Raw genomic sequence first — 26059 nt, forward strand, 5'->3', positions numbered from 1 at the left:
CAGGTCCAAATCTGAGGCAGGATGGTGGTGGGGTGTGAGGAAGCTTTGTTTCTGTCGGGGCTGAGTCTGGTCTGTAGAGCAAGAGTGAACTACAGCCTGCAGGCCTGTCCGTTTGGAGGTTTTCACCAGAACTAAAGTTTAACAGAGGGACTGGCTGGCTCAGAGAATTGGTAGCAGAATCCAGAGCTTGTATCCAGCTTAGGATATGGCTGTAAGTTCACAGAAAGTTGTCACTCTTTGATGGCAGTTCAGTGGCCTACATGAAAAATCATTACTAGGTCTCAGTCCAGTTGCCAGAGGATAAGCGTCCACAGCACAAAACACACCAACTTAACTGGCCCTAATTGACATCCTGGTTAACAATCACAACCGTAACCTATCCCCTGTCCACACGGAGGATGGGGCAGCATGGAGGGGCTTACACTGCTGCTGCAGAGCCCTACCAATTCTGGATAATAAATAATAAAACCTTGCCCTCTTGTAGCAAGTTTCATTAAAAGATGGAAGACCCCAATATAAAATCATTGCAGTCAACGGGAGTCCTTCCATTGACTTCAAAGGGCTTTGGATCAGGCCTTCAAAGTATTTAAGCAATGCTAATGGATAGTGCTGGCTGAAACTTCGTTCGGTGAGACATTCCGACGTTTCCAAATTTCCCTTCGTCCCAACTCAGAATGAAAAGTCCAAGTTTCCAAATTTCCCGTGACATGAAGTTTCTGAAAAACTGAATTTAGGAAATAATGAAATAGCCTTATTGAAACGTTTCATGCCAACAAGGTTGAAGCACTTTGGTTCATATTTATCATTTTGACTTTTATATTATATTATATTTAGTTAGGGCTTCTGATTTTAGGTTTTAGCCAATAAACACAGATAAATCACCCTGGGTGCGCATGCACACACATACACGCGCACATACACACACACGCACATACACACACACACACACACACACAAAGAAAGCAGTGTTGATCCAATAAACATTAGAAAACCCCCCCAAATGGCTATTTTTATCTTGTCTGCACAGAGCAGTAATACGGACTACAGGGGTGTGATTTCTAAAGTGCACTAATGTGCTGTGTGTTAATTGGTCTGTGCAGACTCTGCTGGTGCGCACTGAAAGTTCCCCAGTGTGGTTTAATGTAGCGCTGTTTGAAACGGCGCCTCGTTAAAGCGCACTGGGGAACGTTACCAAGAGATTATTCATTGCACACAGCATATGCAAGCAGAAAGCCCCAACACACACCGAATATTGGACAGCTACATAAAAATCAAAAATTGCTAAAAATGGCCCCCCCCCCAATGAAATTGATAAACCCAGAAAAACAAAAGCCCTATTAATTATTATATTATATTATATTATAAAAACAAAATGCTTCCACCTTATCAAAACAAAAGTTTGAATATTTTTTGTTGAAAATTTCAACAAAGCCAATACATCCCATGAAACATTTTGATGTAAATGACTCAGCATTTTCCAATAGAAAACTTCTGTCGGAAAGTTTTCCATCAGTTCCACAACTTTCCGGTCAGGCAGTTAAATATTGTGATCCCCATTTTATAGACAGGGAAACTGAGGCATGGATAATTTAAGTGACCTGCAAATATAACAGAATCAACAGCAAAGCAGAGAAGAGGTCCCAGACAATCCAGCACTCTAATCACTAGACCACACTTCCTGTCTGAAGAGAACTCAATTGCTATGGATGCCTTGCTATGTCCTTTCACCAGCACTAAATTCAAACACACACACGAGTGTACGCACATGCACAAACGCACACTCATGCAAAAGGAAAACAAAAGTGTTTTTCAGTCACCTCAGCCACTATTTCTGGGATTTAGGGATGATTTTAGCCTCCTACTGTATTTTTTCTGCTTGCTGAGCTGATTATAAATAGCTCTGGTTTCCTGCATTTGCAGAATTAGCAGCCCATTCCTCCAGGGAAGAAAGATGATGGAGAAAGTGGTTTAAGTCAGTAGTTACAATGAGCCCCAGGTTGCAGGGAGAACTGGGAGGTAGATCTTTCATTTCCGCTACCACCACCCCAAAATAGGATTCAGTGCAAAATAACTAACTAGAACTGCGGGGGAGCATTTCAGAGATGTGTGATGGGTTGGATCACAGAAACCCCCTTGGGAACTGCCACCTGATGTACCGAGACTACCTCTGAGCCCGTTTTCCCTGGCAGCTTGGGACTTCAGTGCCGTGTCTGGCACTAGCCTGCTACAAACACAGACCCAGGTCTGAACCATGTCCCCCAAAAGCTGCAGGCTTAACTGAAAACAGTTCTAAGAAGTGCTCCTGCCTCCAGCATTCAGATACCCAACTCCCAATGGGGTCCAAACCCCAAATAAATCCGTTTTACCCTGTATAAAGCTTATACAGGGTAAACTCATAAATTGTTCACCCTCTATAACACTGATAGAGAGATATGCACCGCTTTCCCGCCCCCCACCCCACCCCCCGCAGGCATCACTACATACTCTGGGTTAATTAATAAGTAAAAGTGATTTTATTAAATACAAAAGGTACGATTTAAGTGGTTCCACGTAATAACAGACAAAACAAAGTGAATTACCAAGCAAAATAAAACACGCAAGTCTAAGCCTAATACAGTAAGAAAGTGTTTACAGATGAAATCTCACCCTCAGAGGTGTTCCAATAAGCTTCTTTTACAGACTAGCCTCCTTCTAGTCTGGGTCCAGCAATCAGTCTCACACCTGTGGTTATTGTCCTTTGTTCCAGTTTCTTTCAGGTATCCTTTGGGGGTGGAGAGGCTACCTCTTGAGCCAGCTGAAGACAAAATGGAGGGGTCTCCCAGGACTTTATATAGTTTCTCGCTTGTGCATGGAAACCCCTCCATCCCCCTGTGTAGAATCCCCTCTACAAGATGGAGTTTTGGAGTCACCTGGGCAAGTCACATGTCCATGCATGACTTAGTTCTCTACAGGAATGTTCCCAGGAAAGCTCAGATGTGGACTGGTGTCCATCAAAGTCTATTGTCAGATTAAGTGTTTCTTGCCTGGACACTTACTGAGAATAGTCTTTTCTCAAGAAGCTGACCAAATACTTCACTGAGGCTACTTAAAATCAAACAAGTACACAGCCAGTATTCATAACTTCGAATACAAAAATGATACATGCATACAAATAGGATGAATATATTCAGTAGATCATAACCTTTGCAAAGATATGTTACATGGCATATGTAGCATAAAACATATTCCAGTTATGGCATATTTACATTCATAAGCATATTTCTATAAAGCATTATGGGGTGCAACGTCACAAGATGAACATCTGTTCTCGTGACACGGAGTGAATACGGGCCTGATCAGCCATTGCCCTGCCCTGTGCTAGTGATTTTCACCAGTGCAAAGGGGCTGGGTTTGATTCTCGTTTGCACTAAGGCCACTCAACACCATTTGGGCAGTGTAACCAACCATCACATTACACTGCCCGAGTGATGTAAAGTGGCCTTAATGTAAATGAGAGTCAGGCTGTTCTGATTAAGTAGTATCTTATACCCACTTTGCTCTGGCATAAATGACCACACAAGCTACAGGGCAATGGAGAATCTTTGACTCTTTATAGGATGATATTCACATAAATATATAAATGGGCTGCTGGACTCACTCCATTTTGATGTGCTTTAATGTAGGCTTGCCGTATTCGCCTAAAGTCAATACTCTAAGAGCCAGTTTATTACACTATTCATTATTAATTATTATGATCATTATAGTCTGATTCACCGTTACCTTGCCTACTCAAACCTACCAGTGAAAAGTCAGTTCCACCAGTCCAATGAGTGTAAAACATTGCTAGATTGGAATAGTAGCATCTTACGCTCACTTTGTGGGGATGCAAATGAGGACACATGGTGCAAGGGAGCAGAGAATTAGGTCCAGAACGTGTAGATCTGTGTGCACATGCGTAAACATTTGTATGCTGTGTTCTACATTATACCCCGTTGTAGGGCATTTCCTAAGACAGCATTCTGTATGCTGCGTAAGCATCATTCTACCCTTCATGCCATCGTCCAAACGAGTTCAAGTGGGGCTTTTAAGGATATGATTAAAAACCAAACCAACCCCTGAACAGTTAGTTGCAGATGAACTTTAATGCAGTCCAGAGTGGTGAAGCAGAACACTTGAGATCTATTTTTTTAACTGCAGGCAGTTGATTTCTGCTTGCTGGGAGACATCTGGGAGCCATATGGTAGCACACGGAAGGGGGGTTTACTGGAGAAAATAACCTTATTGCCTTTAATTGGGGGGCCCACTGAGGATGAACTACTCTGGAAAAACAAGCCCTCAGTGTTTGCTGGAGAGCCCCTGGCAATCCTAAGGGGGCTGCTATCTTCATTTGTCCTTGACGACTCTTGGGTTGTCCCAGTAAAACTTGCTTCCTGAGACTGATCACTTGGCTTTCGTCCTGGTGTGTGGCCCCCTCTGCTCCTGCTGCTGCCCATTCCCTGTCTGCATTCCTCAGATGTTCCTTGGGACCCAGCCTTCCTCAGCTCATCTTGCTCAACTAGCATTTTGACCATCGGAGACGTGAGAGTGGTGTAGACTGGCCACTGGCGGCAGCGGCGGATCAAAGGGCTGGGGAGGCCGATATTCGCCGAGAACAAACTCTGTTCTGGAACCCAAGAGATAAGGACAAGTTTAGAATGCAGCAAGCACAGCTAGTTACATTCTGCTTTGCTTTGACTGCCTCGGAGGCAGCAGAGAAAGGCCTGAATTCACCACAGCACTCCCAGAGGTGCAAAGAGGAAAGGCTTGGTTTCCAATACGGAAAGAAATCAGTGCGCTCATCTGCAACACCCACAACTGCCAGAGCTAAGAGCCCACCACTCCGACAAAACCAATCAGAGTGAGCAGAGCTTGGAGGGCAAACAGTGCAATGCCCAGCACCTACTCTGCTGCAAGATTCCCATTGCTGGTACTGCCATTGGTACCTGAGTTGCAGCAGGGTTGACCCTCACCAGATAACAGGTCCCATGTAGGGCATGGAAGGTTTTTCCTTTGCACCTTTACTGAGGCAGATTCGTGTCTCAGTGGGAGCAGCAGAAGGCACAAGATCTGCCAGAGCTGCCCAACATGAAGGGAGAGTGCTCCTGCCTGCAGCACCCCTGGGGGTGGGGGGCGCAAGTTCCCCTCCATCATGGCCAGTTAGCTCTGCCAAGGCCCTACCTCTTCCCCACTCTCTTTGGTTTGTCCAGCAACCTACCAGGCAGTATCAGAGAGCCAGGCGTGCACTCAGGAGAACATAGGGACTGCAGCTGTGCCCTAGGAAACAATTGAGCGGCTGGGGCCTATCGCCCCTTGCTTAATTATGTTAAAAATAAGCTACCTATCTAAGGCACTTATCACTCTACCATCTAAGCAGCGTGACCTAATGGCTAGAGCACTGGACTGGGACTCAGAAGACCTGGATTCTATTCCTGACTCTGCCACTGCCTTTCCAGGTGACCTTGGGCAAGTCACTGCCCAGCTCTGTACCTCTGTTTCCCCTTCTGTAAAATGGGGATAATGACACTCGCCTCCTTTGTAAGGCTCTTTGAGATCTACTGATGACAAGTGCTATGTAAGAGCTAGGTGTTATTGTTCACTGAAGGCATGGGTTGTTCTCACTATTCCAAACAGCATTCTCTCGAGAGCAATATGGAACTGAGGTCAAGTTGGAACCCTCACGTATCAATTAACAAAAAGGAAAAAGGCAAAGAAAATGAAATCGTAACAATATTTAGCCTTTCTGCAGAGCTGTCCCATGCCCGAGGTCAAACGGAGCATCAGTAGCAGGGCCCATCCCTGAATTAAAATCTCCCAACTCCCAAGTTTTCTGTTCTAACCACTAGACACAGTTTCTCCTCTGGTATCTCAACAAACAAAACAAAAAGCTTTAGAAGCTATAGATATGACTAGCGAGATTAGAGTCAGAGTATATATCTATCCTGCAGCTGGAAGAGACAGACCTGTGCTAACTTTACCTACACTAGCATGGGGGCATGCACAGGAATAAAAATTTGGCTGCTTGTGGAGGGGCACTTTCTGTGCCCCCTGTGTCCAGAGGAGCTGCCTCTTCCACCCCCACCCCCATCCACGTCCCCTTCACCTGGAGAAGCTGTCTCCCCCCGCGGCCAATGGAGCTGGCCCTCCCTCCCTCCTTCCCCCCGCAGCCCCAGAGCTGGTGGAGCTCACGCTCCCCGCCCGAGCCCCAGAGGAGTTCTATGCCCCTGCCAATTGTGAAGGCCCATTCCCCTGCTTGCCCCGCCCCCTGCACATGCCCCTGAGCATAGCTAAAGATAGCCATGTAAATGCAGTGGCATGGGCTGTACCAGCACGCCGGGGACCCTTGGTACCTATTTGTGTTGCTGAAGCCCACTGCGCTTCATCTACTCGGCTGTTTTTAGCCATGCTAGCATGGGTCAAGCCAGCCCAGGAATGCCTACCTATGCTGCAATCGCAGCTTGAACTGCAGAGGAGACAGATCTAGACTCTCCAGTGCACATTCAGCTTCACATAGGAGAGAAAATCCAAAGAAGAAAGAAAGTCGCTGAAAAGGCCTGATGGCCCCATCAAACATGCCTTGAGAAATCAGACTTTTCGTTTCCCTTCTAGTGTTGAATTTAAAGCCTGTCATAAAAGCAACTCATTCTTGCCTGGCAGCAATTATTCATTTAAGAATTGCACAGCCCACGAGCAGCAATAGAATTTCCTGCGTGCATGTAATCGCCTTTATCTTTACTAGCACTGCATAATAAATCACAACAATTATGTAATTAGCCATTAAATATTTACAGGATAAAGCCTGCTCTTGGTTAAACAAGCAAGTCATTGAGGATGGAGAGCTGGGAAAAGGTGCCATTGACCAGGCCTGCCTTGTGGCATAATCACTCCGCTGAAATGGGGGATGCTTCTACAGTAGCAATATTTAAAACTAGATTTGGCCTAAGCATTGAAGAACGGACCATTGGCAAGAAGAGTGCAGTGGGCAGGGGGACGGGCGAGGCAACTCAGACTAATGGGATCCTTTCCCCACCACTCCATGATTGTATGATGCTCTTTTGGGGCCAGATTCCGGAGTCCTGACTCTTAGTCATCTATTCTAACCACTAAGCAACATTGCTATGCCTAATTATTAATGGAAACCATGCTCTGCTCAAGCTTATCGTCTGCTCACTTTGCTGGCAGAACAGCACTGTGCCAGAAAAAAAACATGTTTGTTTTCAGTGCTCAGCACCTACCCACGTTCTGTGCATTCCCAGCTCCAAGAATGTTAGAGAATCCAACAGCAGTTGTACTGTATAATTATTCCTGCAACCTCTGGACTGCTTGGCTCTGTTGCTCTGCAGCTCCTGGTGACATACTGTCTCATGTAGGGTGCACAGAGTCTGGAATTTGCTCTTATGTATGCTGTACTCCTGCCCACCCTGGAGAACATGGAAGTCACTGAGATAACTGGCTGCTGTTCTCTTTTATTTTCTGCTTCCCGCTGCTCCCTTCCCTTCCTTTGGCTCTCTCCACGCTTGTCAGCAATCCCATTCTGATCGGGATAATGCTGACACTAATTTCAGTCACCTGATTAGAATCAGAAGAATCTTTCATTACATCCCAAAGGCATGTGTTGTAGGTTTTCTTCCCTTCCCTGCATTACTAAGCTGTCCAAGGTCTACTGCAGGCATTTTCCTTAGTGCTTCTGAGTGGAATCCCCATGTAGTTACCACATGAGCTGAGTTTACCTCTGATGTACAGATGTGGCTCTCGGTAGCACTAGTGAGGCTAATGTGAGTAGATCAACTAGAAGTGGGCAAAAAAAAAAGACGGGGGGGGGGGCAAATAGTAAATTAGCAGAAGAATACATTTTTCAGGCCATAGAAACTATTCACAAATTCAGATTGAATTTGGCAATGAGTTTTTGCTGAAAAAAAGATGGAATTTTTTTCCCGAAAAGTCGAAACATTTAGTTTCAACCATTTTGAAATGAAATGCTTTGACTTTTCATTTCAAAAACAGCATTTTGTTACAAAATTTAGCTAATTGAAAATAAGGGGAGGTATTCAAAAATGACCCAAAACTAAATGACCCCCTCAAAAAAATCACGTGAGGGTCAAACAAACCTTTCTGTTCATCCTGAAACAAAGGGGTTTTTTTTCAATTGTTTTGGTTTTGGTGAAAAAAAATCAGCTTTGGTTTGAACTGAACCACTTTTTCTTTCCAGTTTGGCCCTGAACCAAAAAATCAATTATTCGCTCAGCTCTAGGTTCAAGTAATCTATACTTTACGCAATAGGAGGACTTGTAAAATAAATGTTGAGGTTGCTTTGGTCTCCCCAATTGCTCTCTTATTGTTCAGATGCCACAGTGATGGGCTACTACAGAGACAGATGGTGTGGAGACAGGCAAGCTCCTCCACCAATATATAAGTAGAGGTGATGAAAATTTTCCTCAGAACAAAATTCCTGTCAGAAAATGTGGTTTTATGGAAATCAAAATTTTCCACAGCACAATGTCAATTTTGATGAAAATTTTCAATTTTCTGATCAGGTGAATCAAAACAAAAACTGTTGTTTGAAATCACCCTTTTGAAACAAAGCGACATTGTCTATTCCAAAATAAAAAAAAGTCAGGGTGATATATCAAATTGTTTTGTATTGATGAAAAATATCAACTTTTTCCATTCCAATATATCCAATTTGAAACTTTTCAGTTTGACATTTTGACTTTTCGTTCCTTTTCTGAGCAGAAAGTCATTTCAAAATGTTGAAATTTCCCATAAAAGGACAATCCCATTCCTCCCCCCTTCCCCCTCCAACAGCTCTATTTATGAGAGTTTTGGCCTGGTATGTAGCCAGGAAAACAACACCAAGCAACTCCATTCAGCCTTCATTTTGCAAACCAAAAGGCATCTGCTAGCAAGGAGTCTGGCTACTAATCAGTGGTTGCATGTGATACATTTGCACAACAGAAAATGTGTTTAAACTGTGTGTATGTATATAGTGTTGCATTGACAGCCCTGCAGACTGAGGTCCACTGTGTAGCAGAAGGATTTGCACCAAAGGCAATAACAATGATTCTGTGTTTGAAGGCTCAAGGAGTAAGGGCCTGATCCAAAACGCTTTGGAGTCTTTCCACTGACTTCAATAGGCTAGGGATCAGGTCTTGAAAAAGAAGAACTAATACTCTAGCTGAAAGCCCTGCACCCAGCCACTCCGCAACACTGAGCTGTAAATTAAATACAATAATAACAAAGGCCATGGAAAAGAACTCCATGCACCACACAGGCACATCCAAAACTTACAGTCTGTTCCCATAACACAGGCTCTGCGATGAAACAGCTGTGAGCTGCATTCCAAGCATCTTGGAGAGAGAGCCACAAACAGTCAGCGCTATGTACAGTAGTACCAAAGCAAATCAAAACGTAACACTGTAGGTGTTGTAAAGAGACAGCCGACGGGCCCTTCTTTCAAAGATCTCCGTGGGAGGGTGAAGTAAGGAGAGCAGATTATTTTTAGGTTATTTGTAGAGCCCCCATGAAAATGTGAGAGAGGATTTGAAGACTGAACAAATAGCCATGGTATAGTTCCTGCCTCAGGGAATTTACAATGCAACAAATGAAAGCAACGAGCCATAGCTGGGGATGGAATAAGGAAGGACAAAAATTACAGCAATGAGACTTGGCTTTGGCATGTGCACATCTCAATTACATTTATCTTGTTTTTTTAAAGGAGAACTTATCTGAGCTGCACTAAACCAAAAACTGTATCGAGCCAAATTCTCTTTTGATGTAAAGGGGATAGATAACTTTATGGTCATGTGTAAGAGTTAGGGATAGGAAGATATGTGCATATACTAGTTTTGGATCTCATGATATTTAATTAGGATTGCATGGAATTATTTTGATCAGAGGGAAAACATTGCTGTTTGTATGATATTTATGTTGGCCGAGGTTTTCAAAAGAGCCTATAGTCTTGAATTGCTAAAATACCTTTTGTGCAATTGCATATGCTTTGGATAGGCGCATAGACTTCACTCTGTGTGATGAAAGAGCAAGGCATTTTCATTTTTGTGCACAGTTAGGAAAGAAAGTTATAATCAAAATAAATATATGGAGATATACCTATCTCATAGAGCTGGAAGGGACCCTAAAAGCTCATTAAGTCCAGCCTACTGCCTTCACTAGCAGGACCAAGTACTGATTTTTTGCCCCAGATCCCGAAGTGGCCCCCTCAAGGATTGAACTCACAACCCTGGGTTTAGCAGGCCAATACTCAACACTGAACTATCCCTTGTAGATTGAAAGCATTGGTTTAGATTTTTGTAGGTATTGGGAATGTTTTGCTACAAAGCAAAGTTAAGGCTATTTGGTGTTGGCCAGTGAGAATGTTTCCATTTCTCTGTGTGTGTGTGTGTCTGAATTGCATGTGAAGGTGAAACAAACCTGGGATGAGGCCTCAGGGTCTGATTTCCAAACCTCCCCTCTGTCCTCTGTTATATCATTGGTGTTTCTCCCAGCTGTTTCTCCTCCGACCTTCACCTCCAGTCCTCGCTGCACTGGCACCCACCAAAATGACACACAAGCTACATTCCAAGCCTGGACAGCAGTGAGAACAACACTGACTGCTTGGAACACCACACCCATTCCCAGTCTGACTCCTCAAGGCTTCCATAACTTTTCCTGGCAGTTGGTCTAGGGTGACCACAGGGACAGCATTGGCTGGGGAGGCTTGCGGGGGCTATAGCCACCCCAAAATTTGCCTTACCCCCCCCCCAGCCACCCCTTCCAGAGCAAAGGTCAAATATTACACAGAAGTAAGGGTGGTATGGTATGGCATCGCCACCCTTACTTCTGTGCTGCTGCTGGCTGCAGCGCTGCCTTCAGAACTGAGTATCCGGCCAGCAGCCGCCGCTGTCTGTTCTGCCTTCAGAGCTGGGCAACTCATACCCTTCCAGAGTACATTCCATGCCCCCCATTGTTAAAAAAAAAGTATGTGTGCCCACAAGATGTATAGCGCAGCTCTCCCAATTTTTTGTCTAGCCCACCTCAGCTCCCCACCAGGAAGAGGCTGGCACCCCCCCGGGTGACCACATAGCAAGTGTGAAAAATCAGGATACTTTCTTTTTTGAGGGTCGGAGAGGGTAATGTTTGCCTATGTAAGACAAAGCTCCTTAAATTGAGACGGTCCAAATAATATTGGGATGTCTGGTCACTCTAAGTTGGTCCCTCCATACATTTCCACCAGGGACACCAGATACATGAACCAGGGTGCTAGCTAAGGGATACATTGGTGTGGGACACATTGAGGAGAAACAGGGTCATGGAAGGACTGGGGGCTAAGTGTGGGGGGGTTATGCTCAGGGTGGGCTGGAGGGATTGCACCTAAGGGAGAAGTGAAGGAGGGCTCTGAAGAACCATCAGTTTGGTAACATCTTGGACTTGGCTACTAGCTTGGGCTGGATTTGAACCCCCTGCCTACAGAGAAAAGGCTCTGTGATCCACTACAAATGTACTGTGCGAGTGGCTGTTACCAAGGGCTGCCTCTGTGGTGCATCTGGTGATGCATCCCAGAGCTCATTTAGGAGAAGAGATTTTTCCCATGGCACGGACAGGAGTCCTGTCTGCCACTGAAGTTGGAAGGTGCTTAGTAAACCCAGCCTGGGGTTTCTCTGTAGCTGCCCAAGAATTAAACAGTTCACTAGGGTTACCATTCGTCCGGATTTACCGGGACATGTCCTCCTTTTTGTACTAAAAATAGCGTCCGGGGGAATTTGTAAAACACTCACAATGTCCGGGATTTCCCCCCTCCCCCGGCAGAGCAGAGCGAGCGGCTGGGAGGGCTGCAGGAAAGTCCCGGGCTGGACTCCATAGCAGCTGTAGAGGAGCCGGATCCGCCCTGCATTCTGAGCAAGTGTATCAGCACAAAGTGCAGCCCTCCCCTTTTGCAACTGGGAGCGGTTTCTGCCATGCAGCGTAGCAAAACGGGAGCGAGAGCACTTTGTGCTGATACAAGGGCAGCTCTCCCCTGCAGCCCGGTCCGGGCCAGGGACCGGGTTTTGTTGTGCAGGGCCAGGGACCGGGTTTTGTTGTGCTGGGGAGCTCAGCCACGTGTCTGGCTCGCACAGAGCCCAACACCCTGTTCTGAGCAGCAGGGTAAGGGGGCCAGGGGGCAGGAAGGTTCTGGAGGTGGCAGTCAAGAAACGGGGGGGGGGGCTTTTTGGGGGGAGTGGAGAAAGTTTTGGGCAGTCAGGGTACAGGTAGGGGGTAGGGTCCTGGGGGGCAGTTGGGGGGGGTCTTAGGAGGGGGCAGTTAGGGGACAAGGAACAGGGAGTCTTAGGTAGGGGGTGGGGTTCTGGAGGGCAGTTAGGAGCAGGGGTCCCAGGAGGGGGCAGTCAGGGGACAAGGAGCAGGGGGGTGGGGGCTGGGAGTTCTGGGGGGGAGCTGTCAGGGGGCAGGAGTGGGGAGAGGGATCGGAGCAGTCAGGGGACAGGGAGCAGAGAGGTTTAGATGGGTTGGGAGTTCTGGGGGGGGCTGTCAGGGGGCAGGAGTGCGGAGAGGGATCAGAGCAGTCAGGGGACAGGGAGCAGAGGGGTTTAGATGGGTTGGGAGTTCTGGGGGGGGGCTGTCAGGGGGTGGGGAGTGGTTGGATGGGGCGTGGGAGTCGCAGGGGTCTGTCTGGGGGTGGGGGTGTGGATAAGGGTTGGGGCAGTCAGGGGACAAGAGGCAGGGAGGCTTAGATAGGGAGTGGAGTCCTGGGGGGCAGTTAGGGGCAGGGGTCCCAGGAGGGGGCAGTCAGGGGACAAGGAACGGGGGGAGGGTTGGGGGTTCTGGGGGGGCGGGAAGTGGGAGGGGCAGGGGCGGGGCTAGGGCGGGGCTCCTCCCGTCCTCTTTTTTGCTTGCTGAAATATGGTAACCCTACAGTTCACGAACTACTCAAAGGGGCGGGGCAGCCTAACAGAGCTGTCTCCTGTCTCATGCTAATGCTGGCTTTTCACTGGCAGGAGCTCTCCAGGTACATCCTGATGGGAATTTCCCGTTCTCTCCTTACAGCGGATTCTAGCAACACACCCTTGCCCAGCACAGCACACACTGCTAATGCAAGCTCAGGCTGGTTCGGCGCTGGGGGAATCCCATTGACTGCTGCCAGGATATTCATTTGGGTCACTCCCAGCATCCTCGCTGAGCCTCTCTGCCCACGGGCTGGGTTTGGCCTGTGATCCACTGCACCCCACAGCTGAAATAAGGCCCATGTTCTCATGTCCTGTCCTCAGAAACATTTCATTCAGCTGTCTGGCAATCGGCGAGAATCAAACCTCTAAAAAGCCTGGCTGTTGGGATAAACCACAGCCACTGAGTTCAGCTGCTCCCCCACAACTTATGTCTCCATTACCTCTTTCTCCATCCCACCCTTCTCTTTCTCTCCTCCAAGCCTCATCTTTCTTCCTCTCCTCCTTCCAATTCTATCCTTTCTCTGCTTCCAATTCACTTTCCTTGCCTTCAGTCTCCCCGTGCACATACTCAAGTATCCTAATCCCTCATCTCGATGGGTCCCATGGCCACACCCAGTTCCCTCCCCTGGGTGATATCTGCAGTGTGGGAAACTGAGGTGTGGTTCTGGGAATCTACCTGCAGGTCTCTGGCCAGTTTCTTTAATCAAATCTCACAGGTTAAGAGACGTCCCCGAAAGCATTTACCCCATTTCCTACGTGACCCCAGGAAAGCCCCAGATTTAAAGACAGCAGCGGAACCTGGTTGAACACACTGAGACCATGAAATGGATATACGCAAAGGCAGCAAGGCTTGTTAGCAAGCAGTAGGAGTTAGGCTCCTAAGTCCCTTAGGCCTAGGATGACCAGACAGCTAGTGTAAAAAATTGGGACAGGAGGTGGGGGGTAATAGGTATCTATATAAGAAAAAGCCCCCAAAATCAGGACTGTCCCTATAAAATCGGGACATGTGGTCACCCTACTTAGGCCCAGATGCTCAAAGGTATCTGGGTGTCTAACTCCCACTGAAATCAATGGGAGTCAGATCTCTAAATACTTTCAGGCTGGGAGCCTTAGGCGCTATTGAAAACGTAGTTTGAAAACGCAAGCCCTGGAAATCAGACCTGAGAACTCCTTCCCAGGGGAAGGTTCCAGGGAAGGCTCAGGAGAGTATCATTCCCCGGCATTCATACCGAATGGGATTTCAGAAGCGCTCAGTGCTGGCCTAACTCTGTGCCCACTGAAGTCAAACTCGCAGGAGGCAAAGCTGTCATTGACTTCAGCGGGAGCAAAGTTAAGCGAAATGCTCTTCAATATCTCTCCCAAACAGAGGGATCTATCCCGGATGTTTATTATTCTCCTGGGAAGCTTCCCCCCCCCCCCATTCCTCCCCTGTATTTAAATTGAATAATTTAGGAAACTGACTGAAACTCTATGAGCCAGAGCTCAGCACAAGGCACCTCTCCTGCAGCACCCAGCCAATCTGGCAGATGGAGGATCTCCAGGAGTAACCTGTCAAAGAAGAATGTGGCATGGAAGGTTTGTGCCTCCCTCGCACGGAACAGCTCCTGTTAATAATAGGCCTGGGGAGCATTGGCCTTCAGGGCAGGTAGAAACTCGCCAGACTTTTTAACTGGGGACGTGAAGTCCGGGCTTGCAACAAAAATTCAACCTCTGAGCAAACTAAACCTACCTAATTTCATACACACCCTGAAGGGCTTTAGCCAATCCTGGTCCCATCAAAGTTTTGTCCCTGACCCAGTGGGAGCAGGATGGGTTCCTAAATGCATGTGCATGCATTTTGCAAGGATTTAGATTTTATACCCTAGCTGGTCTTCCTGGAAACACATCTCCTTATGGGCACTGAAGATTCTTTCTCTGTTTAGAAAACAGTTTGCTTGAAGGGTTCCTCTTGCCCCCAGCTGAGTCCATTTCACACAGGCACTCAAATCCCAGTCTTCTGATCTTTATTCTAGGGATGAGCCAGAGTTTGAATGCAGGTTGGGGGATCTGCCGGGACTTGCCCACTGCTCACAGATACTTGGATCCAGGTTTTTAATTTGGAACTCTCGCTTCTTTGCTCCAACAAACAGAAACAGACACTGCGTTCGAGTGTGCGATGTAAGGACAGCGCTTCCTGGTGCTCCATGGCGCTCAAGGGGAGTACACCACTAGGAGGGCAGGGTATGTGCTCCCCTCCTCAGCAGTGAGCTCTGCTGGCCAGGACAGAGGGGACCATGGAGCATCTTCCACACCCCTCGTGGGATGGCTTGTGTCACAGAGGGCGCTGGCAGAGAGCAGCCTCCGAGCTTAGCATAGTGCAGAGATTGCAATTTGTCTCTAGCCTTGAATGTGGTGTGCAAAAGGAGGAAGGTTCCTTACACAGTACACACCCACACATTGCACACCCACAATTTGACCCTGAGTGTGCAACAGGCACACAGACATAGCAAAGGAACTTGTTGGAAGCATCCATACTTCTGCAGTCTTATCCAATGCAGATTCAAATTAGGAACCTCCTGTTATGGTCTGCCTGTCACTCAACTACTCCTAGGAAGTTTGGATACAGTGTTACTAGGCTGGCCATTATTAGGCCAGTTTCACTGGTAAACCCCAATTGTTTTGCACTGCTTTGGTGATACAAAACAACAAGCAGTTCAGTCGAATCTGCTACCAAATCAGGTTTACAGCTGTTTTGTGTCACCTAAGCACCCAGAATCTGGCCCATTGTGATCATCTCCACAAAGCTCCTCATCAAACCAATGGCTCCATGAGCCAGCAAGAATAGAGGCTCTTTAGGAAGTTTAAAATCAAAGGGTCCTGGGGCACCTTTAAGACTAACAGAAGTATTGGGAGCACTTCTGTTAGTCTTAAAGGTGCCACAGGACCCTCTGTTGCTTTTTACAGATTCAGACTAACACGGCTACCCCTCTGATACTTTAAAATCAAAGGCACTAAAAGCGAGAAGAAATATTCCCACACCTTGGAATGTGAGCAGTCCATTTCAAGTCCAGCTCAAACACTTCCAGAGTTCACGGGTGCTCTGATTCAAGGCGTGAGATTCAGAGCTCGCTCTAATTTTGACAAAAAGAGATGAAAACAATGGTGGAGCCTTGTAAAACCAGCAATTGTTGCAGACAAACAGGGAGACCCTTTTCATGAACAGATGGAGAAATCTGCCAGCATCATTGGTGGAGAAATGTCTCTCAGTGGACAACGCTTTTCACTGCTAAAATTGTGTAGTTTCCATCCCGGACCAAAAAAAAAAAAAAAAAAGCGAATTTTTGGCCAATGCTGAAATTTCACTGAATAAAATGCAGCACTTGACTGCCTGTCTATACACTTTTCAGAGTAACAGCCGTGTTAGTCTGTATCCGCAAAAAGAAGAACAGGAGTACTTGTGGCACCTTAGAGACTAACAAATTTATTAGAGCATAAGCTTTCGTGGACTACAGCCCACTTCTTCGGATGCATCCGAAGAAGTGGGCTGTAGTCCACGAAAGCTTATGCTCTAATAAATTTGTTAGTCTCTAAGGTGCCACAAGTACTCCTGTTCTTCTTTTTGTCTATACACTGCTCTCCATGTTGTAGTCCCTGTAGCCAGAAACACCACATTATGTATCATGTCTGTGTTGCTGATTTATTTTACAAGCTGTTTCAGGAGACTATTGGATGGGAATGAAGCCCAAGGAACAAAACTGCAGATAAAAAATCCTGGTCAATAAACATTTCCTCTGTAATCTAAAATCTGCACTGCAGGCAGCAGGAACCAGTGCAGTAACACCCATTGATTTGTTTTCCCAGGACATGTTGAGATAGTCAATGTAATCAAAGTGATAAGAGAAACAATTTCCCCCCCAAAAGAGGATTTTGCTTTTTATGAAAAACATTGAAATCATAAAGCTACTGACACTTTTCTGCATGCTGCAACTGCTGCAAGTTATAATTCTAAGAGGAATTCCTGGCAGTGGGACAATTTTCACACTATTATATTTAGAGAGAGCTTGTATGAAAAATAGCCAAAGCTGTCAGTTATAAATCAGGCTGTTCTGACAGTGGCCAGAACATGTAGTAAAAGCAAATGAGGGGGAAATGAAATTTCAGAGGGGAATTTTGCAAACTAATAAGCTTTTGTTTAAAAAAAACCCCTTGGAATAATTAGAACTAGTTTTCGCTCACTCTTTTGTTTAAGTTACAGTTTTTCTCGCTGCTCCCTTCTGACGGACTGCTGGCTCCCAAATGCTGATCTCTTATTTATTTTACTTTTCCCCATGTGGTTTCTATATTCACTTGGTTTGGATCTGCTAATCAGAAAGAGCTCAGGTCTCCAGAGACTGGGGCAGAGGAGGGAGAAATACTTTAGTTTTGCTTTGGAATCAGAAATCAGACTAATGAAAAACATTTGCTTTTTGAGTAGCTTTAATGGATTGCATGAGAGACAAACATTTACACTGCAAAAGTGCTCAGATATAGGGCTTGATCCACTAAAGGCAGTGGAAAAAAATCTCATTGACTTCAGTGGGCTTTGGATTGGGGCCATAATGTCTTTCATTGACATTATATTTTAAATCCAATTGAAATCTATAATTCCTGTGAATTAATCCATATATGGTGCATACAAATACTGAAACATGCTAGGACATCTCCTCTTGCAATCTTTTCAAAGCTGGAGCATGCAGGTAATCCCCAGGTAATTGCCAGATCAAAGCAACTCAGATAAGCACTCAACCCCCATCTGAACCCACTCAGGGACCCGTTAATTTAATCAGTTTCTTTAGATCAGCCTCTAGGAAAGGAGTTGTTGTCCTGTGAAATATTGTAGGGAAGGAGAAATCACTGATGAGTCATGGCGAATATCAGTCAGATCACAAATGTGATCAAACTTTGTGACAACTGTGGTTTTACTCCAGATCTTTCACTTCACTTCTTTCTTCCTGCCCTAGGTCCAACCATTTGGTCCTCCTCTGGGATCCTGGAAACATCCCTTGTTTTCCTCAGTGTACCGCAGGGGTGAGAAATTGGGTGAGGCCTTGCAGCAGAACTGACAAAAGAGGCAAGAAAATCTGTGATTCTGTCAATGCTTTCAGTCCTGGAGAAAACCACTCTCTGAAGTGCGGATGCAGCTACCTTGATGATGAACATGGGATGGATAGATTAGATTTTACAGAGGATATAATGGACCCATCTTCCCAGGAGCATTTCTTCATTCTAGATATGAGATTATATTTATTGGTTCTTAGTTTTTACAGCAATGTTTTAGCTGCTCATTTTTCCCCGTCAAGGTTCCTGAACAAAATATATGAAACTCCAAGAACAAGGTGATGCATTTTCTGCCTCTGTAATTCAGCAGTGTACAAAGGGATGTCAGTAATATTTTTCAGGAGATTAAGCCAATTTAAAATCTTACTGACAAGAAATTCCCTATGCATCTGATCCTGGTCCTATTGAAGTCAATGGTAGTTTGCTATTGACTTTAACGGGATAAGCTTCCACCCTTTTAGTGCCAACCCAGATATAGCGGCAACTCTTAAAAGTATTGCTTGAAACTGAATAAAGCTGATGAAGGAATAAGAGCAACAAAAAACCCTTTATTCATACATCTGATTTCACTGCTTGAAATTCTCCATAAACTGATTCACAGCCAAACGCCTGTCCATGAGTGTGAATTGGGAAGCTGTGTAACGAGGACAGAAAGTGATCTTCACAAAATCCAGTGGAGGAATAGATGACAGACAAAGCAGCATAGGAGAAACTGTGTGTCTACTGCCCAGCATCACATCCCAGTGAAGAGGAAAATGCTGAACCTGGGGTCCGAGCTCACAGTGAGAAATTAATATAGGAAGACAACAGCCTGGCAAATATTTTCTTTCTTTACCGGTTTCCTATTGGAAGGGTCTCAACACCTGCTCAGTTCAGTGGGAACCCTTCTTCTCGTTGATTCCAGTGTGCTTTAGATCAGGCCCATTAGTGCAAATCAGCATCTGACTGGTGAAACATAATCACCAGGCGGGCTTGTGATTATATGAAACCAATTCGCTGCGATCCAGCATTAACCTGGCAGATGTTAGTCATGTCACTTAATGCACTACTGGCCTGGTCCACACTAACTCCCCACTTCGAACTAAGGTATGCAAATTCAGCTACGTTAATAACGTAGCTGAATTCGAAATACCCTAGTTCGAACTTACGGCGGGTCCAGACATGGCAAGAAGGCTCTCCCGTCGATGCCGCGTACTCCTCTCGCCGAGCTGGAGTACCGGCGTCGACGGCGAGCACTTCCGGGATCAATCCGGGATCAATTTATCACATCTAAACAAGACCCAGAAGATCGGTCGCTTACCGCCGGACCCGGAGGGTATTCTGCTATTACCATGATAAAGACGGGGTAAGAACCGGAATACAATAGAGTCCTTCCACAGCTATGCCTCTTTAATTCCAGCAGCTTTCGTGAGCACGACAGACTAGATAATCTGATGGTGGTTTCTGGCCTTAAACTCTGTTAAACTATGTATTTCATAGAGTTTAAGGCCAGAAACCACCATCAGAAATATCCCATATGAAAATATCCCATATCAAAGCGCCATTAGGTTTACAAAATTAACACTGGAAAACATCAAGAAATGCAAAAGTTAAAGTTCTGACAGCAATGGCAATTTGGATGCACTGTATCCTCTGTGTTTGATGGGACATATTTTACAATCTACCCGTTAATACATTAGAAGACAAGAAACATTTAAAAATGCACCTGTGCAATGCACCTGGATGAACAGTTGCCACGGAACCTTGACTTTTGCATTTCATGACATCCATTAGTCTTGCTTTGCAGCCGTGCCACTGCATTAACTTTGTGGGAGGGGGATTGTATCTAATTTCTTTGCTTTAAAAGAAAAGAGAGAGGAAAGAAATGGGGGCAGACATCATGCATGGAAACCTCCTGGAACATTTCAGAAAGTTCTGAGCGGGTATAAATAGGAGCTACAACGGAAGGGGCAGACCAGCAGCTGGTGCAAATCAATGTAGCTCCATTGGTTTCCTGCACTGACTTAAACCAGAGGAAGCTCTGACCCAGTTTTGTTTGGGAACCTTAGCTAGGGACTGGGTGCTGTCTGATGTCCAATGAATGGTCAAAAGAGATACTGGACATCAATTAGAATAGCTCCCTTGACTTCACTGTGGCTGTGCTGATTCATATCAGCTGCGTATAAAATGAGCATCAGTCCCTTGAATCAAGAAACAGGTGGTGACTGCAGTTCATGTTCCTTCAAACTGAGCTTGACTCTCACTCCTCCTTGTTTGCTACTAAGTCTTGTTCCCTGGCTGGACCCGTATCTTTCCATCTGAAACGTAGGGAAAAATCCTGGCCCTGTTGAAGTCAATGGAGAGTTTGCCATTGATTCTTACAGGGGCAGGACTTCACTCCTGATGTTTTAAAAACAGAACCAAATAACCCCAAAGGGCATGGCTCCAAAGCCCGCTGGAGCTGACAGGAGCCTTCCCACTGACAGAGTGGGCTTCGGAGAAGACCCAGGGCCGGTGCAACCACTAGGTGAACTAGGCGGCCGCCTAGGGTGCCTAGTGGTTGAGGGCGCCTAAAAACCCGCTCAGGCAAGGAGGTGGAGTGGAGGTGAGCTGGGGCGGAGGGGGGCGCGGAGGGCCGCCCGCAGTAACAGGGGGAGTGCACACGGGAACCACTCCCCGCCCCAGATCACCTCCACTCTGCCTCCTCCGCTGAGCACACAGTCCCCGCTCTAAGTCTCCTCCAATCGGTGTCGCAAGCCTGGGAGGGGAGGAGAATTAGAGCGGTGCCAGCATGCTCAGTGGAGGAGGCAGAGCAGAGGTGAGCTGGGACGGGCTCCCCGGGCGGGGTTAGCTGGGTGGGGGGGTGGCGCAAGGTGGAAGTTTTGCCTAGGGCGCGAAACTTCCTTGCACCAGCCCTGAGAAGACCCTAAAGCATATCACAGGCTTATCCTACTACAGCATAGGCCCTGCCAGCAACAGCTTTCCGATCCCCATTGGTGGTGAGCCAGTGCCCTCTAGGACAGAGCAAAGAGAAAAACTTCGGGGAGTGGCCGGGAGTGGTCAGAAATACCAGGGAAAGAGCTTGTTTATCTGAAAACACAAGGAGACAAATAGTTGACATTAAGATTTCAGGCAGGCTGTGGGATTGGACTATTTCTTTCAGTTCTCACACAAAGGGACCTTTTTTCCCCCTCACACTGTATAAGAGAAGCAAAATAACAGCCACACACAGAAACCATATTGATGGCCAGGGAAGGGTCTGTGGAATTTCTGTGGATTTTCTCTCTCCCCAAGACACAATGTCCTGTGCTCCAAAGCGACAGACAAAGTAGGATGCAAAGGCCAAGATGTTTGCATATGACTCTGTATCTGCCTCTTTTAGCTGCCACCCCCACCAGCCTCCACCCAGGCAAAGCCATTATTGCTCCAAAGCCCTGAGCATCTTCTGGAGCTCCAGCGAGTTTGGCCGACAGCGGATTTGGGAGTCTAGACTTGTTTCAGGCAGTGGGGTGTGCTTGCTGAGCTCTAACCCTATGGCTAATGTAAAGTCTCGGCAAAGAAGAGAATGAATGCACTGGAGATATTCATTTAGGAGCCAGTCTTGCTCCTGACCCTGGAAGAGGTGTATGTGCAGAGCCCCATTCGCCAGGATCTCTTGCACAGCAGTGCACAAGGTTGGAGCAGGGGCGGGCCAAAGATTCAATGGTTTATGGAATCTCCAGTTGTCCCAGCCACCTGTCTGTTCTAATGGACCATCTAGTGTAAGCCAGACCAGATGGCTTCAGAGTTATAGGGTAGCATTTTCAAAAGCAACTAAGTGATTTAGGAGCCTAAGTCCCATTTTCAAAAGTGAACTAGTTGTTTAGGTGCCTAAGTCTCACGGAAAGGGGACTTTAAATCCTCAGTCACTACAGCACTTTTGAAATCTTACCCTTCAATGTTTTGTCATGTTGCATCTGACATGGTCTAGTGGTCTGAGAACTGGACTGGGAGCCAGGCCTTCCTGCGTTCTTATCACCTCTCTGATTCATCCGCTGGCCTTTGCCAAGTCACATGCACTCTCTGCTTCAGATTACTTCTCTGTAAAATGGGGCTTATTTTTCTACTCGCTCCTATTGCATGTTGATCTATGCTATCTAGATCCATCCAATTCTATCCCATATCAAACACCTCTCCTATTAGATCCCACTCCTTAGAGTGCAGCCAAACAATCTCTCTCTTCCCTTTGTTCAGTTGGTCTTCTGGAAGTGACAAAAAGTACACTAGTGTATGTGTGACTCAGGCTATCCCATTAGGGCACTTACAATGGAGGTATAAATAACAACACACGCGTTTGCTCTATGGTAGTAAATGTACAACAAATGTGTTAAGCAAGGAAGCGGCACCCAGGAGAAGTGGCTATAAATCACCCAGGAACCCCCACTTCACAGATCAGCTCAGATCAGTACATGGCAGCCCTGTCCCTGGAGACCTGCGTCGTCTGGGGCAGGCAGACTGGAAAAGCTGGCCTCTTCACCTTCTGCCCTCCCACCAGCTCTGGCTGAGTAGGTTGCTAGCAGGAAATCTTGCCAGCTCTCCTCCAGCTGGAGTAGGGGCATGCCGTTCAAGAAAGAGCTGTGCAGGCTGCAGGAGAGGGACATGCTAGGGGCCCAGCAGTCTGAGAGCCCGAGCTCTGGGCTGAGGGACAGGCCCAGGGAGCAGCCTGAGTGTGGGAATTCCTGCATGCAGGAATCAGCCACTGCCCAAAGAGAAGGAGGTGCCTTAATCCAGGACTAAGGGGCTGAGGCTGGAGAGGCCGTCAAGACTGTGGCTGATGGATATGCCGTGCTCCTGTTAACGGCCCTGTGCGCCGACACGGGGTTTCTGTCCACGCTGATAAGGGCACAGAGAGTTCTGTGCACTGGACCGATTCCTGGCTGAGTTCCTGCCTCCCTCAGGGTTGTAAGAGTTTGGAACAAGGTAGCAGAGGGGGGACTCCACCCTGCCACTCATCCTGATGTCTCTTGGAGATCGTGATGGGGCGCTTGACTCACCACTGGATGGCGCCGCATCCTGGCGGTTCTGTTGCTTCCATGCTGGACACTTATAGCAAGGAAAGCTATTAGCAAACAAGGTCAGTTTAGGATAGCGTTTATACACGAGGCTGGAGACACACTGAAAATAAATACACCATTCTTACAGTAAGGGCTCATTGTGACCCTAGTGCCAGTGAAAAGTTAGTAATTGAGTTTCAGCACGATACGAATGGGGACTACAGATGCCAAGGACAATGGAATGCATTGTGTTTGTAGCTGAGTGAATCACATGATACTTGGAGTGATTGGCGCGTGGCCACACTATGACCTGACATTTCACTTTCTCAGTTAAGCCTGGTAGAAGGCAGAAGGAATTAGCGGAATAATACTCTCCAGTCTAGCTGTGAGTCTGCGTCTCTGAAACACGTGGTAATAGCAAGCGCTTCTACAGCACTTTCCATCTAAGGGCCTAGAATCAATTTACAAATACTAATTAAGCCAGTCACAGCCACATATCAATTTTATAATGCCCATTTTACAGACAGGCAAACTGAGTCACTAGCCCCGGTCAAACAGTAAGTCACATGGTCAGAGCTGGGAGGGGAACCTGGGTTTCATATAATCATAGATATGAAGGGCTGGAAGGCATCTTGAGGGGCCATCTAGTCCATTCCCCTGTGCTGAGACAGGACCAAGTAAACTTAGACCAAGTACACCTATCTAATCCTAGCCTCTGACCGGCAGGCCATGCTGTCTCCCGGATACTTGAGGGGTGTATCCCCAATGGAAAGCAAATGGCACAGTTTGTTGTAAGGGGACAGTCCAAGCAGCACAACAGAGGGAAATGATCACCGAGAGGTGGAAAACTCCTTCTCCTTCCCTCAGGAGATCAAGGGGCCCCAAAGCTCAGGAAGTGAGTCTCCTTGGCTTTTGACTGTTGGCATTCCACTGCAGTTTATATACCTAGGGGCTATTCTGCTGTGTTACAGAGCCACTAACCTCCCCATCCATCAGGCCGTGAGACCACAAAAAATAAGCGACTGCACAATTTCTAATCAATCTGAAAGAGGAAGTGCTGCTGCAGGCTGAACAATGGGTGCTTTGTGAGCCTGGGGAACAAGCAGGGAAAGCACATCGAGGCATTAAAAATTACATGCTAGGCGAGCATGGTGGTTCAAACAGATCAGCCTGTTCATCCTTCATTTCCCCGAGGCCCCAGTTAGAAATTCTGGCATTGCCACTTCAGATCAGAGCTTCATTTGAAGAAGTTGGGCTCTAGAGCCCTGAGAAAACTCTCATACTGGCTGGACGTGGTTCTTCCTCCTAATTCCCAGTTTGATTAGCTTTAATACATCCCAGATTTTCAAGCCTCTATAATACCGCTCCGATTCAGACTGTGATTAACCCTGTTTGTTCCGAAATGAGCAGCCAATGTCTCTTATTTTTTTTTCATAAATTCATTTTGGTGCTGAATTGCAAACTGGCGACAGGTGCTGGAGGCCATGGGACCTATTCTCTATGTCCCATCATTCCAGGTAGCTGTTCCGCCAGTGTAAAGGGGCTGTAATAATCCAATAGCTGTGCAGTACAGTTGGTTTTGCTCTCATTTGCTCTGGTGCAAATGATCATGGAAACACAGAGCAATGGAGAATCAGGCTGTGGGAGTCCCGGATTCAGGCCTTTGTCCGCTCTAACGCCATGCCATAGAATATTGGACCTTACTAACCAGAAAGTTAGAGCCCAGAGAAATTTGTCATACAAAAATGACTTGGTCAAAAAATGGGCTTTTTTCAAAACCAAAACTATTTGTGAAAAAGTATCCACATTATAGAAGTTTTCCTTTAAATTACTTTTCAAAATAAAGAGATAGCTAAGTGGTTTGAGCATTGGCCTGCTAAACCCAGGGTTGTAAGCTCAATCCTTGAGGGGGCCATTTAGGGAACTGGGGTAAAAATCTGTCTGGGGATAGGTCCTGCTTTGACCAGGGGGTTGGACTAGATGACCTCCTGATATTCTATGATTCTGATTACTATTGAAATTTTTCACCTTCTGAAAACTGCATCTTTTTACAGAAAACTGGGGTTTTTTTAAGGAAAGGAACTTTCTGGTAAAAGATATGGCAGAAATAGTTGTGAAAACACAGACAATTGGTTAGTTTCAAACCTTGCAACCTGGGAACACCAGTGAAATTTTTGCCGAATCATTTTCTTGGTTGCCAACCATCTCTCTACATTCCGGGACAGTTTTATTCCTCTCTTGGAGAGATTCCAGTGAGTTCTCAGCTAAGGGGGCCATAAGACTTTTTCTTGCCATCCCCAGTTGTCCTTCATTTATGTGAAGTCTGGCACTGTGGGAGAGAACAAGACAGTATGGACCACAGCAGGCTCACCGTGCAAGTGACATTTCACTCTATGACTCCTTTCCATCAGCCCCGTTTCCTTGCTCTCCACTTTTCTGGCAGATGTAGGGACCCAGACAAGACAGAGGTGAGGCTGATTGACAATTCCTTGAGATGCTTCTTGTTGCCAGTGTTGATGTCCACTCCATCAGCTGTGGGCATCTGTTCATTCTTTGTTAAAGGCATTCGCAGTCTGGGGGACACATCTCTGTTTTCGGATTCTCAGAGGACAGTGATGGCCATAAACACATTTGTTGATCTATGCAGGGAGCAGAAAACTGCCCCCTTTCTTCTCTGATTCATTCTTAACCATAACCAGCCATTTTCTCATTACTTCTTGGCTGGACTTTACCTGGGGCTGACCACAGAAGCCACTCAGAAACATCAGCTATTGCAGAATGTGACTGCCTATCACCCCTGTGTGCCAGAATCTGCACTGGAAACCAGGAAACTCCTGGGCAACACTTCAAGGGGGTGGTTACTACTGAGAAAAACTTAGCATCATCCCCTCATTAGACCAGAGATCTGACTTAGCACGGCCGAATTGCAGCAATGTAGCTGGAACTAGTCACATTACAGGCTGGCTTCCTCTGGTAATCAGAGCATTCTCATTCACCATAATTCAGCATGAAGAATATTGC

General features: G+C 46.5%; 1 protein-coding gene across 2 annotated transcripts in view; it reads right to left on the bottom strand.

The window, feature by feature from the left end:
* Window positions 1-2524: 2524 nt before the first annotated feature.
* The window catches only part of CDRT4 (CMT1A duplicated region transcript 4), a 58517-nt gene continuing 34982 nt past the window's right edge, over window positions 2525-26059 (bottom strand). The window contains exon 2 of one of the 2 annotated variants that reach the window (XM_054046676.1): window positions 2525-4642. In XM_054046676.1, the coding sequence (XP_053902651.1) occupies window positions 4167-4642 (476 nt within the window). In that variant the 3' untranslated portion in view covers window positions 2525-4166. The remainder of the gene's footprint in view (window positions 4643-26059) is intronic. The other variant, XR_008446884.1, reaches the window with a different exon arrangement.

The sequence above is a fragment of the Malaclemys terrapin genome, chromosome 13, assembly GCF_027887155.1.
Source record: "Malaclemys terrapin pileata isolate rMalTer1 chromosome 13, rMalTer1.hap1, whole genome shotgun sequence".
Classification (NCBI taxonomy): Eukaryota; Metazoa; Chordata; order Testudines; family Emydidae; genus Malaclemys; species Malaclemys terrapin.